This window comes from Prionailurus bengalensis, chromosome C1 (genome assembly GCF_016509475.1).
Source record: "Prionailurus bengalensis isolate Pbe53 chromosome C1, Fcat_Pben_1.1_paternal_pri, whole genome shotgun sequence".
NCBI classification, from domain to species: domain Eukaryota; kingdom Metazoa; phylum Chordata; class Mammalia; order Carnivora; family Felidae; genus Prionailurus; species Prionailurus bengalensis.
The window spans coordinates 12,118,217-12,135,893 of record NC_057345.1 but is presented as its reverse complement, the minus strand read 5'-3'; the positions used below and the strand labels follow the sequence as shown (position 1 = coordinate 12,135,893).

The 17,677-nt window shown below is 46.7% G+C and overlaps 1 protein-coding gene across 1 annotated transcript in view; it reads left to right on the top strand.

Moving 5' to 3' along the window:
* Positions 1 to 5,349: 5,349 nt before the first annotated feature.
* SDHB (succinate dehydrogenase complex iron sulfur subunit B) overlaps positions 5,350 to 17,677 on the top strand; it is a 31,426-nt gene continuing 19,098 nt past the window's right edge. Inside the window, exons 1-2 of the mRNA XM_043573880.1 lie at positions 5,350 to 5,567; positions 16,189 to 16,316. Coding sequence (XP_043429815.1) covers positions 5,493 to 5,567; positions 16,189 to 16,316 — 203 coding nt within the window. The 5' untranslated portion in view covers positions 5,350 to 5,492. The remainder of the gene's footprint in view (positions 5,568 to 16,188; positions 16,317 to 17,677) is intronic.

Below are 17,677 nucleotides of genomic sequence, written 5' to 3'. Positions count from 1 at the left end.
CGTTCTTGTTTCCAATGAACAGTTACGGCAAGCGTCTATCGTGCGTAAAACTCAAGTGATCGCGTGATCGTTTCATCTAAGCCAGAGTGAAAAGGGGGCACTACCAATAATTCCACCCAGATAACTGATGAAAACTGGAGCCATGCTGGGTAGACCAGGATACTTGTTCTCCCTGGAAACCCCTATGCGTGAGACATGAGCTCACCCCCTTCCCCAGGAACTGACTGCCAAGTCAGGGAGACAGGAGAGCAAGGAGGCAGATTGATAGAGTAGGCACCTGACAAATATTTGCCGAATGGAGGAATGAATAAGGTACAAAAAGCTGTTGGGGGCGCCTGGGTGGCTCGGTCGGTTAAGCGTCCGACTTCGGCTCAGCTCACGATCTCACGGTCCATGGGTTCGAGCCCCGCGTCGGGCTCTGTGCTGACAGCTCAGAGCCTGGAGCCTGTTTCAGATTCTGTGTCTCCCTCTCTCTCTGCCCCTCCCCTGTTCATGCTCTGTCTCTCTCTGTCTCAAAAATAAATAAAAAAATGTTAAAAAAATTTTTTTTTAAAAAGGTACAAAAAGCTATGGAATCACACATACACACACACACACACACACACACACACACACACACACTTATTTCCAGCTGGGGAAAGACCAAGGGTGGCCCTGGTGTTCATTTAGGCTAAGATGAGTCTTGAATGAATGTAGGAATGGAAGACTGGTCAGAGAAGGGAGGGCTGGCAAACTGAGCAGAGACACAACCGGATGTAAATGTATGACACGTTTAAGAAATGGCGATGATGGGGCTCCTGGCTGACTCAGCTGGTTAAGCATCTGACTCTTGATTTCAGTTCAGGTCATGATCTCATGGTCATGAGATGGAGCCCCACCATGGGCTCCTTGCTGAGTATGGGGCCTAAGATTCTCTCCCTCTGCCCCTTGGCTGCTCAAGCATGCAACCACACACACGTGCACTTGCTTGCTCGCTCGCTCGCTCTCTCTCTCTCTCTCTCTCAAAAATAAAAATTAAAAATTAAAAGCTAATAGGAAAATCATTTTTTAAGAAACCACCTGAGGAATGATCAAACTGCGGCACATCCCTACATTTAAACAGTTGGCAGCGTGGAGATGAAATAGATTTTGGACACTGATGCGGGAAGAGCTCCGAGGCAGAGCATGTGATGTTGGCATTTAAAAGAAAAAAAAAAAAAAAGAACGCCAAGCAAAGCCATGGATTTCTATAGAAACATACATATGTATATACATGCAAAGAAAAAGATAGGGAAGCAATCCCTGAAATTGACAATACTAATCACCTCTGGGAAAGGTAGCATGATGAGGGGATTTACACATTACCTACGTTGCTTGACATTTTTACATAGTGAGAATTTAATTACCTATGTATTTTTAAATAATTTTTTAAAGCCGCCCGAAACCCTTGGCATCTTATTTATGCTGCAGTCTTCCCATCCTGATTAGCATAATCTCTTCTCTCTAATAATTCACAGCTCTCTTTGGCCTCTTTCGTTCCCCCAACTGGGCTTCCTACTGCCAGTTTAAGACTTACACTTCCTTCCAGATAACTGATTCATTTACTCCTGCCCATGAGGTGACCATGATTCTTTCCCCCCATTTTACGCCATAGGAAAGTAATGCACCGAGATGTCACACAGCAAATGACTGATAAAACAGGATTTGAACCCCCAAAGGCCGGCAGACTTAAACACTCCCCCTCCTTGCTCTCTAGAAGGTCAAAATTGCTTTTAAGTTTCTTCACCCCTCTGACTTGAGCTGTTTGCAGTAAGCCAATAAATAGTCACTACCAATGAATATTTACCACTGATTCCTTTTTTTGCATTTCATTTACACGGCTCTGTCTCTGATAGAAAGAAGTGCTCAAACTTCAGATTCGGCTGGAAAGGGAGTTGCATCATGTACTGCGTTTACAAAGCACACACCCACACACAGGCCCCGAGGACCAAATTAACTGCTAATTGGAGACTACGCTGGTGATGGGGCAGGCAGACAGGAGGGGGACAGAGGTTAAGCAGGGTGGGTGAGCTCTTTGTGTGTGTGCATGTGTGGTGTGTGCTGTGGTGTGATGCTATAGGGCCCAGCAACGTGACAGTCCCCAGAAGGCCCTGGGCCACTCGCTAAGTCCCAGCAGCTGAGCTGACTTCAGCTGTGCGAAACGCAGCCCCATCTGGACTGGGAGTGGCTCGTGACTTTTGCTCCGGGAGTTCCACAGAGGCTGCTCATGAAATTGGAGAAGTCTGTGGCATATGATTGTCCCCATCCCACTCGGAGAGAATATTTTGAGAAGTCTAATTATATGGTGGGGTTTGGAGGGAAGAGGGGCTAGATAAGCCCTTTCTAAGGGCAGGTTGAAAAGGGCTATTAGGGAGCCTTGGGCAGTTCCGTGAGGCAGGGGCCCCCTCTGCAGGTGGACCAGACACAGTAGCTGCCACTACGTTCCCAAGAGCCCGCGAACCACTGTGTTCCTTGGGTGGCAGGCCCAGAGCCCAGCCGTCTCTCTAACAGAGGATACTGACCTGACCTCCCGGCTGTGTGACTTAGGTGAGGCGTTGACCCTCTCTGAGGCTCAGCTGCCTCAACTTGAAATGAAGGACACAAATCCCTACCTCGTGGGGTTGCTGTAATGATTAGACAGAGAAAACGTCCCCAGAGTGCCCTGCAGAGGGCCTGGTACACAGGAGCAGCTGTGCACCTCTCGAGGTGGCAGCTGACCTGGAGACCTTGGAGGCCATGCTGGGGGTTGGTGGTTGACTGGATGTGGCAGAGGGAAGAGTCAGGTGCACACTAGGTTTCTGGCTTAGAGACTGGGTAGATGGTGCTGAAAAGAGAGATGTGAGCGCCTCAGGTGGTATGTATGATTGGGGACAGGTTGAGTTTCAGAGGCCATTGGGACACCCAGACAGATGCTCAGGAGACAGCTGGACAAAGGGAGGGAGGGGGTCAGCCAGAGAGACGGAAGAGAGTGACAGCCCACTGGTCGAAGGAGCATGAAATCCCAAATTTTGGATGGCACGGATACTAAGTCCCACCACAGAGATGAATTGGGGTGAGGTGGGTTTTTCTTGGAGACAAATAACTCTCCCAGGCAATAAAATTATCTGATATTTCTCCCCTAAATCTTACCTGATAAATCTCTTTTGGGGGGTGGGAGGGCGGGGAGGGTGGGTGATGGGTATTGAGGAGGGCACCTGTTGGGATGAGCACTGGGTGTTGTATGAAACCGATTTGACAATAAATTTCGTATTTAATAAATATATAAATATATATATATATATATATATATATAAAATAAAATAAATCTCTCTTAAATCCTTGGCCCTCTGGTTGGGGGTGGGGAAGGGGAATCAGTGCAGGTTGCCCTAAATCACAAGACACTAGAAATAGAGTTGATCGTACAAATGACAGTGGATACAACACAATGCTCTTGGGGTTTAATTTTTAACTCTCGAGTGGATTTCCAGCCCTTGGGAAAGAAAGCACTCCTGATGCAAGATTCTCACCCCAGATTGCTCCCCTTTCTCATTACCCAAAGACTAAGAAAGTCTGTAAAATGGGGGCGGGGGGAGGGGGAGGAGTTATTCCAACTGGAAGGGTTGTTATGAGGACGAAGCAGACTGTTTATGTAAACACATTTATAAGCGATGAGGTTCCGCATAAACTTAAAGTGACTAGCCAAGTGTTGAAAAGCCATACTTCACTCGCTAGACAAATGGAAACTGACAAAGAAAAAAACCTTGGTTCTCACCATGAGGACACCTTGGGAAGATCTGTCAGGAGCTGGCCATGAAAACCTCTAAGCCGTGCAGCTGTGCCTTTCTGGAATCCCAAAGTTCAGGGCGGAGGTGCAGCCGCCCAGGAATTTGTTCCTCCATAACTCTGAGCTCCCCAAATCCCCATGAAGCCCAGGAACGATGTGACTGCAGGGCGCGTGGGCCCATTGGCACCAGGAGCCCCTCCATAAATCAAGGTCTCACTTCTGCTGGCCTCAGATGGCTCTTTCCAAGGTGACCTGGGTACAGTAAAAGAGTTATCACTTATCTAGGAGTAGCATCGGCCTTGGAGACGAAAGAGTCGTGAAAATGCCAACGGGCCCCATTCTTTAGGAACACGGTCCTTGGAGGGAGAGGATGCTCTCCCTTTATCTCAGAAGAAGATTCAGCCAGGAGGAGTTAGAGAGAGGGTGATAATCTTCCCATGATTCCATCCAGGTTGGGTGGCCCAAGAGGCCCTGGGGCAGACTTGGAGAAGCCCTATTCCAGTGCTGGGTCAGCCCCAGTGGAAAGCCAAGGTGACCTCAGCCTTGTCCATAGTCACCGCCAAGACAGCGCCCCAAGACAGTCACATGAATCCCAGAACCCTAAATCAGCTGGCCCAACACCCTGATGCTACAGGCAAGGAAACTATAGGCCAGAGATGGGGAGGGACTTGTTTAAGGTCACACAGCCTAGAGAAGATTCAAGGTTAGACCCAGGGGTCCAGGCTGTTTCTTGTGACCTCACTACACACCTCCTTTAATGAGATCAGACAGCAGTGTAGCTAGCTGGTTCCAGCCCAGGGCTCCAGAAACTTAGCCCCAACAAACCAATTTGCCTGGCCATCTTAATTTCCCCAGCCGCATGTACATGAGCTGTGAGGAAACCAAAGACTATGAAAAGATGCCCTTCGTATGTCACAAACAAGCAGGCAGAGAAGGGAAACATCATTCCTGACAAACACAAGTACCTGGAAAGCTAACTACCTGCATAAACGCCCCAGGTGACCCAGGAGACCATGTGACTCGGAAGACTGAGGTCATCAAGCCCCCAGAGGGAGGCTGGTCCTGGGATGAACCACGGAGAGGTTGGGGAAAGCAGCTGAGATGCCCAAAGTGGAGACTTCATGCACAGACCTCTCCCGTAAGACTGTTTTGGGTCTTAAGTGAGATGATGGATCCTAACGCTAGGCGTATAGCAGGTGTTCAAGCAATGGATTCTACTGCTAAATGGCTAAGTAAGCCGTGCTGAAACCAGGACAGTCTCGGACAAACAACACCGTGTCTGACAAATGTCTGACCAAAGCCACCAAGCTCATCACTAAGAGATGAGGGATACTACTGACAAAGTTTCAGGAAGAAAAGGGGGCTAAATACGGACTGAACTCCCGATCGGACGGCTCCTCCCCGCCGTCCTCTCAGCCCCAGCCGTCCCAACACTCCCCCTCTCCGACTCCGCTCCCTTCTGGGAAGGTCACCTTAGGAAGGCGGGAGGTCCATTAGCATGCGCCGCGCACACCGCAACTGCGCACGCTCGCGTTGGCTTTCTCCGCCTTCCCTCCTCCCACCGGGGAAACTGGAACCGCCTCCCACTCGGCGGCTCCTGCCCGGCTAGCGGGGCCTCGGTGGATGCCGGCTGGGCGCCGCGGTGCTCGGCGGGACGACGGCGGAGAGCGACCTCAGGGTTAAGGGGTGGGGCTTGACGTCAGGAGCCAAGATGGCGGCGGCGGCGGTCGGAGTCTCCTTGAGGCGCCGGTTCCCGGCCACGGCCCTTGGCGGAGCCTGCCTGCAGGTGAGCTGCGGGGCCGGAGGAAGAGGGCAGGCATGAGAGTCACGGAGGCAGCCTGGCGCTGAGGGGGCCGTGGAGGAGGGCGAGGGAGCACAGGACAAGGCCACAGGGAGTGGAAGGACCCGCTCCCGCTGTGTCGCGCGCGGGTTTGGTCCTGGAGCATCCCAGTCCGTTATCCTTCTGCGCCTCGCCGCAGCCTGGGAGTTTTAAAGGGCGGAGACGATTTTTAAGTTAAGGGGAAAGTATTCGGGGTGGTGGGGGGGGGGGGGGTCTTGAGGTGGCCAAGGTCATGTGGCAAGCGAGTGACTGTTGTAGCCGAATTCGAATCCAAACGTTTGGGCTCTAAGCCCGTTCTCTGTCCTCAAACTAGCCTCTGTGGAAGACACAGGCCTGCGGGAGTGGGAGGAATGGGAGCTGGGAATCGAGGTCTCTCCTCCAGGGTGCAGGGTTGGGGGCTCAGTAAACAGAGACTGGACCGGAATTGATAAAGGGCAGAGGAAAGGGAAAATGGAGGCAAATCAGATCCCTGAAGGATCTGGGCCCTTCCCGGTGGGGGTGGGGGGCTGCGGGAAAGGTGCTTTAAAGCAGTGTGGGATGACACTGACTCAGTGTCCCTGTCTGTAAAGGGTTTACGACGGTACCAAGCACAGAGTTTTGGCATGGATCCCATAGGAACTGAGCCTGGTGCTGCCCTTATTTACTACTCAGTTTGCGGTGATAAGTTTCCCCACACCCCTTGTATTAGGACTCTACACAATTATCTCCATTCCAAATGGAAGATTTATTTGGAAGGGGAAGGGAAATTGGCATTGCACACATAAGGAACTAAGAATTTACAAATCCCCCCTTTTTTTTTTTTTTTTTTTTTACGTTTATTTATTTTTCGAGAGACAGAGAAAGATGGAGCATGAGAGGGGCAGGGGCAGAGAGAGACGGAGTCACAGATTCTGAAGCAGGCTCCAGGCTCCGAGCTGTCAGCACAGAGCCTGACGCGGGGCTCAAACTCACAGAGCGTGAGATCATGACCTGAGCCGAAGTTGAACACTTAACCCACCAAGCCCCCCCCCGGGTGCCCCTACAAATCCCTTTGAAGTCTGTCTCCTCCTCTCAGCTCCTCAACAACCCCTGCAACGTGGGCGAATAGTAGTTCTTACCTCCTTTTTAGAAGTGTCAACACTGAGGCCCCAGAGAGAAAATTTTTTACTTGCTCAAAATATCACAGCTGAAAAGTGGTGATCTAAGACCAAAATCCAGCTTGTTTGTCTGTTTGTTACATAATATGGGAAAAACTCTTAGCCCAGATCTGGGCACAGGTGAACCAGAAATACTCTTGCACTGACACGAGAATCTTCTCTCATTTTAAATACAGCCCCGGCTGCATAACACAGTGCATACGGCCCGCCTTCAAGTGCTAGTTCTTTCCAATGTGCTGTATATGAACTTGAATGAGTCATTTTATAGTCTTTCTAAAAAGGGGAGATAGAGCTTGAAGTTTGTATCCGCTGAGCATTAATGAGTAGTAATGACCTTGTTTACCAGTTCCTTTCATAGTTGCTGAGCAAGCAGGCAAGTTGTGAGAGCCCCGCCAGTGAGAGCAAGTTCCAAAGCTCAGGTCCCTCTTCCATGAATGAGTTGAGCAGAAGGTTGGTTTCATAGGTCAGTTTCATAACAGGTGAGGCCGTTGCAGGGCCTCCTGAGGCTAGAGAAATAGAGAGCTGCCTCCTGTCCACTCCCCCTCGTAGGAATGTGCATTCATACCCACGAAAGTCACTTGAAAAGAATCCTGAAATGAGCTTGGTGTATTATCTGAGTGATGTTCAGGTGCCTCGGACTCTAAGACACAGTAGAATGGCTCTTCTGAATTCCTTTCATGCATTAGTCTGCACCGAACCATAGTTCTGCCTATAAGTGTTTAGCTGTAATGTATTACCTGCAATTGTATTGCCTTATTTCTTCATCTAGATCGTGAATTCCGTTAGGGCAAGTACTGCCCGCTTTCATTTGTGTATCTCATTGTACTTAGCACTGGCAGGTCTTAGGATGCCCATCTGCCAATCAGAAACTGATGATATTGCCAACATTGAAAAGCAGAAATTATTTTCTGGGCTATGCTAGAAGGTTGACCCTCCAGTTTACAAGGTAGATATTAACACTCCCTACCCCTATACAAAAGACGGCTCTGTGGGGCGCCTGGGTGGCTCAGTCGGTTAAGCGGCCGACTTCGGCTCAGGTCACGATCTCGCGGTCCGTGAGTTTGAGCCCCGCGTCGGGCTCTGTGCTGACAGCATGGACCCTGCTTGGGATTCTCTCTCTTGCTCTCTCTCTCTGCCCCACCCCTATTGCTCTCTCTCTGTCTCAAATTAAATAAACATTTAAAAAACTTTTTTTTTTAATATCCACCTGGATATCTGATAATACATCACAAACTTTGTTGGCCCAAAACCCAGCTCCTAATACCTACCCCTCACCACACACAGCCCCGCTTTGTCCTTCCTTCTCAGGTGATGGCACCTCCATCTTCCATGGGGCTTGGGCCAAAAACTGCAGTCATCCTTGCTCTTTGCCCCACTGTCACATCCAGTCTGCGTGGAAGTCCTGTCAGTTCCTTCTTAAAATGTATTCAGAAACTTACCACTTCTAAAAAAAGGCAAAAACAAAACAAAACGTACCGCTTCTTACCATCCACAGCCACCAGCCTGGCTCAAGCTGCCAATATCCCTTAGCTAATTACCGTATACTGTAATTCTTGTGTGGTTTTCTCACTTTCATCTTTGATTCTCAACACAAACCAAAATAATCCTTTCAAAGCTGAAATCTAGGGGCGCCTGGGTGGCGCAGTCGGTTAAGCGTCCGACTTCAGCCAGGTCACGATCTCGCGCTCTGTGAGTTCGAGCCCCGCGTCAGGCTCTGGGCTGATGGCTCCGAGCCTGGAGCCTGTTTCCGATTCTGTGTCTCCCTCTCTCTCTGCCCCTCCCCCATTCATGCTCTGTCTCTCTCTGTCCCAAAAAAATAAACGTTGAAAAAAAAAATTAAAAAAAAAAAAAAAGCTGAAATCTGACTCTGTCACTCCTCTGCTCAAAACCAGTATTTTCTCATCTTACGGTAAAAGCAAAAACCATTACAAGGTTGGGGCACCTGGCTGGCTCATTCAGTACTGCACGCGACTCTTGATCTTGAGGTCATGAGTTCAAGGCCCATGTTGGGCATAGAGTGTACTTAATTTAAAAAGAGAGAGATAGGGGCGCCTGGGTGGCGCAGTTGGTTAAGCGTCCGACTTCAGCCAGGTCACGATCTCGCGGTCTGGGAGTTCGAGCCCCGCGTCGGGCTCTGGGCTGATGGCTCAGAGCCTGGAGCCTGTTTCTGATTCTGTGTCTCCCTCTCTCTCTGCCCCTCCCCCGTTCATGCTCTGTCTCTCTCTGTCCCAAAAATAAATAAACGTTGAAAAAAAAATTTTTTTTTAAATAAAAAATAAAAAGAGAGAGATAGAATATTCTCCAAAGTTGGAATCTCAAATATACAACTCATTGAGTGCATTTAAAGAAATTTGCTAGGGGGTACCTGGCTGGCTCAGTCGGTAGAGCATGAGAGACTGTTGATCTCCGGGTCATGAGTTCCAGCACAGAGATTACTTTAAAAAAAAGAGGGGTGGGGGAGCCTGGGTGGTTTGGCCCGTTAAGCTTCCAACTTCAGCTCAGGTTACGATCTCGTGATTCACAGGTTCGAGTCCTGCATCGGGCTCGGTGATGACAGCTCGGAGCCTGGAACCTGCTTCCAGATTCTGTGTCTCCTTCTCTCTCTGCCCCTCCCCTGCTCATGCTCTGCCTCTCTCTGTCTCTCAAAAATAAATAAATGTTTAAAAAAAAAAAAAAGAACCTTACAGGATCCTATGTGATCTGGCTGTCCCATTAACTTCCCGATCTCCCCTCCCATTCCTGCCCCTGTAGCTCACTCCATTCTCAACTACACTGACTGCCTTGTTGCTCCTCAAACACATTTTCACCTCAAGATTTGGGCTCAGTGTCCCCTCTGCCCAATTTGCTCTTCCCCTGAGTTGGGTATGGCTTACTCACCTCTTTCAGGTCTTTGCTTAGCTGTCTGTCACCTTTTCAGTGAAGAGTTCCCTGGCCACCCTCTCCATTGTACTTATCACCCCCTGACATTACTATAGATGCTATTTGTGTGTGTCTCCAGTCACCATAAGCTCCATAAGGATCAGAGTGTGTGTGTGTTTTGCCCTGATCCCCAGGGCCTAGAACAGCCCCTGGAACATATTAGCCACTCTGTAATTATTTACTGAACAAATAAATGAGTGTGTGTGGGCCAGCTACTGCGCAAGATCTTACTAATTGTATGAATTCAGTGTCCCTTGGATTTGTTTGAGAAAAGGAATTATCTTTGTGCTCTTCAGTATTGGATTTGCATTTTCGCCACATGTATAATGGGTAAAAGGTCGGGCTTTGGAGATTAAAAACAAAAACAAAGAAACCTGTATTTGAATCCTGGCTCTTTTGGTCTATGATTTTTATTTTATTTTTTATTTTTATTTTTATTTTTATTTTTATTTTTATTTTTTACATTTATTTATTTTTGAGAGATAGAGACAGAGCATGAGCGGGGAGGGAGCAGAGAGAGAGGGAGACACAGAATCCGAAACAGGCTCCAGGCTCTGAGCTGTTGGCACAGAGCCCAACACAGGGTTCAAACTCCCAACACCTTGAGATCATGACCTGAGCCGAAGCCGGACACTTAACCAACTGAGCCACCCAGGAGCCCCTATTTTTTGTTTTCATTTTAGAGAGAGAATGAGCAGGGAGAGGGGCAGAGGGAGAGAGAAAGAATCCCAAGCAGGCTCCACACTCAGCACGGAGCCAGACGTGGGGCTCAATCCCACAACCCTGAGATCATGACCTGAGCCAAAGTCAAGAGTTGGACATTTAACCAACTGAGCCACCCAGGCGCCCCATTTTAATTTTTTAATGAGAATAATAAAACTTCCCTTTGTAGAGATGTTATAAAGATTAGAGACAGTTTAGTACAACATTTCTTACACGGTAGGGGCTCAGTGAATGAAAGCCATTATTTTTTTTTTTTTCTACTTCTACTAGAACACCGACATAACAAATTTTCACGTTTCTCTATTGCATAAATGTATTTGTTCTTATCACACCTGCCATAATCCTGTGGATTAACTCTTAGTGCAGCTCAAGACAAGCAAACTCCTTCAGTTTAGAACCACAACCACCTCTGGTAATTTTTATTTTTTGCATCTTCTCTCCTCATTCCTGTTAGCCGCCCCCCCCCCATTATCCCTCCAAGTGTTGTGTAAAACATGTTCTTAACTCAAAATAAACTTAAATTAGGTGTTTTTTAAAGAATTAGTTATGTTTTGGGGTTCCTCATGGTGCTCTGTTGTGATGCACCCTTGTGGTTTCTTGCTCACATCGTTCACAAGATAAGACTTTGTAAATGATGTCTAAAAAACCTAATCACTTTTGGGAAGATCTGCATGATCAAGTCTAGACCTTTGTAGTTTTGTAGAGTGGATATGAAGCAGACATAAGTATTAGAAAGAGTTGTTAAGGTGAGGACCGTTGCAGGACTCCACGGTCACCTTTGGCAGGCTTTGTGGGAATGAGACCAAGCTTGATACGGCTGGATGCCTGTTGCCCTCAGACAGTACTTTTAAATCAGGCTTCATGGCCATGAAGCTGTAATTGACAACCTCAAAGTCCCAAGTTTTTTTGAAAGTCCAAGCTTTACCAATATTTTAGTGTAAAAAAAAAAAAAGTTTCTTTTTTAAGGAGTTAGATATTTTTTTAAATGCATTTTATTTTTCTCCCTCTCTCTACCACCTACCACAGGCAAGGCAGCCACCCACTCTGGGAAATAATTTGGTTATTTTGTAAAAAGAACGAGACAGGCAACTGTCCTAGAATCCAGGAGTTACCTTCCTGGGCATTTATTTATCCCAGAGAAGTGGAGATATGTTCACACATACTCGTTATAATTTCACTCATAATAGCCAAAACCTGGAAACAGCCCCGTGGTCCTCTAGTGGGAGAATGGCTGAACAAACTAGGGTCCATCATATCATGCAGCACTACTCGGTAGTAAAAAGAAACTACTGTTGAGGTGCACACGACTTGGATGAATCTCCAGAGAATTCTGCTGAATGGAGAAAAACCAATCAAAAGGTTCCATACTAGATGATTCCATTTATATAACATTGTTGAAATAGCAAAATTACAGGAGTGAAGGACTAAGGGGGGAGGTGTGAGGGGAGTGGCTTTGATAAAGCAATCCCGGGGGTCTTTTCGGGGGTGGGAATGCTCTGTGTCTTGACCGTTATCAGTGCTGATGTTTTGAGATTGTGCTATAGATCGGGACTGTTTTCATTGGGGGAAATTGAGTAAAGGGTATGAGGGGTCTCATTATTAATTCTTAAAAATGCATGTGATTCTACAGTTACCTCAGAATGGAAAGTTTAATTTTTTAACAAAGCAACAGACTGGATATATGCGACAGCATGAGGGAAATCCAGAAGCATTATATTAGGTGGTAAAAACTAGACCCAGGATGCACTGTCTGATTGCATTTATATGAAATTCTGTAAAAGGGGGCAGGGGTGCCTGGGTGGCTCAGTGGCTTAATTGTATGACTTCAGCTCAGGTCAGGATCTCGCAGATCATGAGTTTGAGCCCCACATCAGACTCTCTGCTGTTAGCGCAGAGCCCACTTTGGATCTTCTGTCCCCTGTCTTTGCCCCTCCCCTGCTCGTTCTTCTCTCTCAAAAATTAATAAGTATTTTAAAAAATGAAATTCTGTAAAAAAATCTGTAGTGATAGAAAGCAGATCAGTTGCAAGGGGGAGGGAGTGGGCACTGATTGTAAAGGAACACTAGAGAACTTTCTAGGTGGAAGTGTGCCGTCATAATTATGGTAGTAGTTATACCACTTTATTAAAACTCTTCAAACTGTACACTTAAAATTGGTGAGTTTTATCATAATGAAGTAGACTTTGTCATCTAACCAAAACAAGGTGAAGCACTAAGCAAGCAGAAGCCTGCTGGAGTATCTTCAGTGATCTTTTCTTTTCGCTTCCTTCACTTTGTCTTAAGTGCCACAAGGTGGCGTTAGCCAAATGTTCCTGTTTTACAAAATGGAGTCCCTAGGGACGCCTGGCTGGCTCAGTTGGTGAAGGGAGCGACTCTTAATCTTGGAGTCATGAGTTCAGGCCCTGCAGAGAGCTTTTTAAGAATAAGTAAAATACAATAGCATGGAATAGAATCTGCTAAAGGAAAAAAAAAAAAAAAAAAAAGGAAGTCCCTAATGGAAGATGTTCTTTTGTAGAAATGACTCTCCTTTTATTGCTGACGTTAGCCAGCCTGGTGATAAAGGAAAAATCTGCTTTTCTCTTCACCTTCACTTTCATCTTCCCATATTTCCTTTTTTCCTCCTGGTAGCTGATGTTTATATTTTCAGCCTCACTTAATTTGGGACGTTTTTTGCCGGCAAGTAAGAAACACTGTCGCACCTCTTGTAATTACACCATTAACCTCCCCAGTTTTGTCTGTTTTTACCAGTTTGTAAGAGAGTTAGCTGGCCTGGGATATAGTCTGTGTGTTTCTGCATACAGACTAGGGGCTCAGCTTCTAACTGCCGTTGGACTGACAGGATCCCTGCTCTGCTCCCAGGGTAGAGCCAGCGGTGGCCGCCTTGTGTGTTCACCTCGAGGGAAAGGTCTTCAAGGACTGTGGAATGGGGACAGCATGTTTGCATTTGCCTAATGCTCAATTTCTGCTTTGTACTTTTTTTTTTTAATTTAATTTAATTTTAAGTTCCAGTATAATTTCTTGCGTTTGTCTTCAATTTTTCCTAACCACGAATTGAAATGCTATACACAAAGGCCTGGACCAGGTATGCTAGAAGATGCAAAATAGAACCTGTTCCATGCTGTGAATGATTAGTTTTATGTGTCAGCTGGGCCACAGGGTGCCAGATAGCTGGTCAAACATTTTGGGTGTTTCTGTGAGGGTGTTTTTAGAGGAGGTTAACATTTAAATCAATAGACCCAGGGGCGCCTGGGTGGCTCGGTCGGTTAAGCGTCCGACTTCACCTCAGGTCATGATCTCGCAGTCCGTGGGTTCGAGCCCCGCGTCCAGCTCTGTGCTGACAGCTCAGAGCCTGGAGCGTGTTTTGGATTCTGTGTCTCCCTCTCTCTGTGACCCTCCCCCGTTCATGCTCTGTCTCTCTCTGTCTCAAAAATAAATAAACGTTGGGGCGCCTGGGTGGTGCAGTTGGTTAAGCGTCCGACTTCAGCCAGGTCACGATCTCGCGGTCCGGGAGTTCAAGCCCCGCGTCGGGCTCTGGGCTGATGGCTCAGAGCCTGGAGCCTGTTTCTGATTCTGTGTCTCCCTCTCTCTCTGCCCCTCGCCCGTTCATGCTCTGTATCTCTCTGTCCCAAAAATAAATAAACGTTGAAAAAAAAAATTTTTTTTAAATAAATAAACGTTAAAAAAAATTTTTTTTAAATAAATCAATAGACCCAGTAATGCAGATTGACCTTCCTGATGTAGGTGGGCCTTATCCAATCAGTTGAAGGCATGAATAGACCAAAAAGCTCCCCTTCCTCCAAATAAGAAGGAATTCTTCCTGCCTGACTGCTTTCGAACTGAAACATCGACTCTTCTTGGGTCTTAAGCCTGCTGGCGTTTGGCCTAGAACTGCATCATCGGCTCTCCTGGTTCATGGACCTTCAGGCTTTGACTAGATTTACATCATTGGCTCTCCTCGCTCTCCGCTTGCTAACTGCAGCTCTTGGGACTTTCTATCCTCTATAATCATGTGAGCCAATTTCTCATTAAAAAAAAATCTCTTTTTATGTATATGTATATGTGTATGTATACCTTTCATATGTATCATGTATTTATATGGGTAGACACACTATTGGTTCTGTTTCTCTGGAGAACTCTAATACACATGCCCTCAAGGCATTGAGACATAAAAAGGAGACAGAGCCAAGAAGAAACCTCCAAATATTCACAAATAAATGGACTAGTACAGTGTTCAGGAGCATCGGCTCTGGGGTCAGACAGACTTGGGTTCCAGTCATAACTCCTCTTGTCAGCTGTGTTACGGGCCCATCGCTCGGTCCCTGAGCCTCGTTTTTCTCATACAAAGACTCAGTGGAGTAATTAGTATAAAGCATTTACTACAGTTCCTGGCAATAATAAATCGTGGCCTTAAAAATGAGTGTGAATTTAAATGTAAAACTTTTGAGCAACAGCACCCTTTTTGTAAATATGTTATGGGGAAGCTGTTCTGGTGAAGGACGGAATTACCCAGAGACCAGCCCTCTTAACCTGACCCTCTCATAGCAGCCTCTAAGGTGGTAGCACTCTGGAGTTGCTGGGCTCACCGTGTGAGACCCGCTGGCAGAGACGTAAGTATCCAGGAGATGGGATAGAATCATCATGGAGAACAGGACTCGGGTGTTGGTTAGTTCCCTACATGGGTTCTGTTTTACAGTATTCTTCACCGTCTTTCCTGCTGCAGTGCTGTGAGCTGAACGTTCGTGTTCCCCCAAGTTCAAACGTCGAAACTCTAATCCCTATTATGATGGTATTTAAAGATGGAACGTATGAGAGGGAATCAGGGTTAGATGAGGTCATGAGGGTAGAGCTCTACGATGGGATTAGTGCCCTTACACAAAGGGGAAAAGACGTGAGATCTCTCTCTCCGCCACATGAGGAGACAGCAAGAAGGTGGCCATGTGTCAGCCAAGAAGAGGGTCTTCATCAGACACCAAGTCTGCCTGAGACCTTGATCTTGGACTTCCCAGCCTCCAGAACCGTGAGAAATTAGTCGTGTCTAAGCCACCCGGTCTTTGATGTCTTGTTACAACAGCCCAGACTGATGGAGACACCTAATCTAGAAACACCGGCATCTTGTTTTGACAACCGCAGTAGCTTTCTACTGGTTTCTCCACATGTTGCCTGACAATTCTTCCTTTGTAGCCAGTGATATCGTTCTCAAAAATAAAAATGATTATGTCATCCACCTGATAATTCGTTCTGGCTTCTCATTGCTCTTAGGGTAACATCAGAATCTTGACTTCCTCACGTTTCCCACTCCTCCGACCTTACTCAAGCCCCCCTGACTCATATTGGACTTTTCTCCCAGATGTGCTGTGCTCTCCCCCATCCAGGCCTCTACACGTGTTGTTCCCTCAGTTTATAACACTCTCTAATCCCTACTCACCAAGTCTCAGCTTCATTATCATTTATGGGGCCTTCCCTGATCTCTTGTACTAGTGTAAGTCTTTTCTGTATTCTTCCCTCTTTATACTTTATCATAGATATTTAATTTCTCTCTTGCTTAAAGTAGATTCCGTGAGGGCAAAGACTGTTTCATTAAGTGCTATTTCACTAGCCCCCAGCACCATGTCTGGTACGTGACGTGCTAGGTGCTTAATATTTGATGGATGTTGAATGCCTTTTGCAAGAAGACAGTAATGTGTGGGTTTGTAGCCAGTGCTGTAGTTTATAGCACCAGCTAAACAGTAGGATTTGTCTTGCATTTTTGACAGTTTTTTCCCCCCTTCTTGTGAACCTTTTCGATTCCAGGCCTGCCGGGGGGCACAGACAGCGGCAGCCACAGCTCCCCGAATCAAGAAGTTTGCCATCTACCGATGGGACCCAGACAAGACGGGAGATAAGCCTCGTATGCAAACTTATGAAATTGATTTGAATAAGTGAGTATCTCTGTGAGAGCTAGATGTTTGCTAAGTGAAGGTGAGCTGTTGATCCGAGTCAGGGACCTGCTTTTCACATCCGCGGAAGGTTTAAAAACGGATCATCCAGTGGCCCTGGAATTTATCGTCTCTTTTGCAAATGAATGAGGTGGGCACCTGATTCGAAACGATAATTAATACCAGGAAGAATAACTTTTGTAAAATTCCTTTCCTTTCCCCAAATCAGAGGATGACAAATTTCTTTTTTTTTTAATAAAGTTTATTTCTTTCTTTTTGAGAGAGAGAGAGAGAGAGAGCATGTGCACATGAGTGGGGGAGGGGCAGAGAGAGATGGAAAAAGAATCACAAGCAGGCCCCACGCAGTCATCGCAGAGCCCGACGTGGGGCTCGAACTCCCGAACCATGAGATCGTGGCCTGAGCCGAAATCAAGAGGTGGACATTTAACCGACTGAGCCACCCAGGCCCCCCCAGAGGATGACAAGTCTCTAGGAGTACTGGTAGAGCTGGAAGGACACCATAAATGTCTCTGGAGTGGTAATATGACAAGATAGCAATGCAGTTGAAATAGTAGCAGAGATCCATACCTCTGTATTTAATTTGTCTTTCTGTCATATCAAAGTGCCACAGACCTAGCGACTTAAAACGCCTGGATTTATTACTTTTCAGTTCTGCAGGTTAGAAGTCTGGTGAAGGTGTCATCAGACCATGGGTCGATGTGTCAGCAGGCCCTGTTTCTTTCTGGAGACCGGGGAAATCCGCTTTCTGTTCCCTTGGGCTGTTGGCAGAATTCAGTTCCTTATGGTTGCAACACTGAGGTCCCTGGTTTCTTGTTGGCTGTAAGCTAAGGGCCGCCCCCAAGTTTTAGAGGCCATGCACCCCGCAGCTCATACCCCCCGTCTTCAAAGCCAGCGACAGCGAGGTGAGTCCTCACCTCTTTCTGAACCACTCTTTCATCATCTTCCACCCCGGAGGACCTCCACAGGCAGCCAAAGGGAAGAAAATCTGGTGAGCTGGGCTCCCCAGCTCCCCACTGCACCACCTCTCCCCTCTCCAGTATAATCAGAACTGTCCTATTTCATGATCTGTTTTATTTGTAAATGAATAAGGACTCTATGTGTTTTGAACAAAAGCTTCTGTGGCACAAAAAAAAAAAAAGATTTGAAAACTACTATTCTAATGCTTTCTTTGACTTTACCAACATGTAAGTTCTGAGTTAGTTGATATATAACCTTGTCAGACAGACACTTACCAAATACCCAACAACCAAAAGTGATTAGTAAAATGCGTGTTAAAAACAAAAAACTCTTAACTACTTGGAAGTTAAAAAGCACTCTTTTAAACAACTACTTTTATTAAGGAA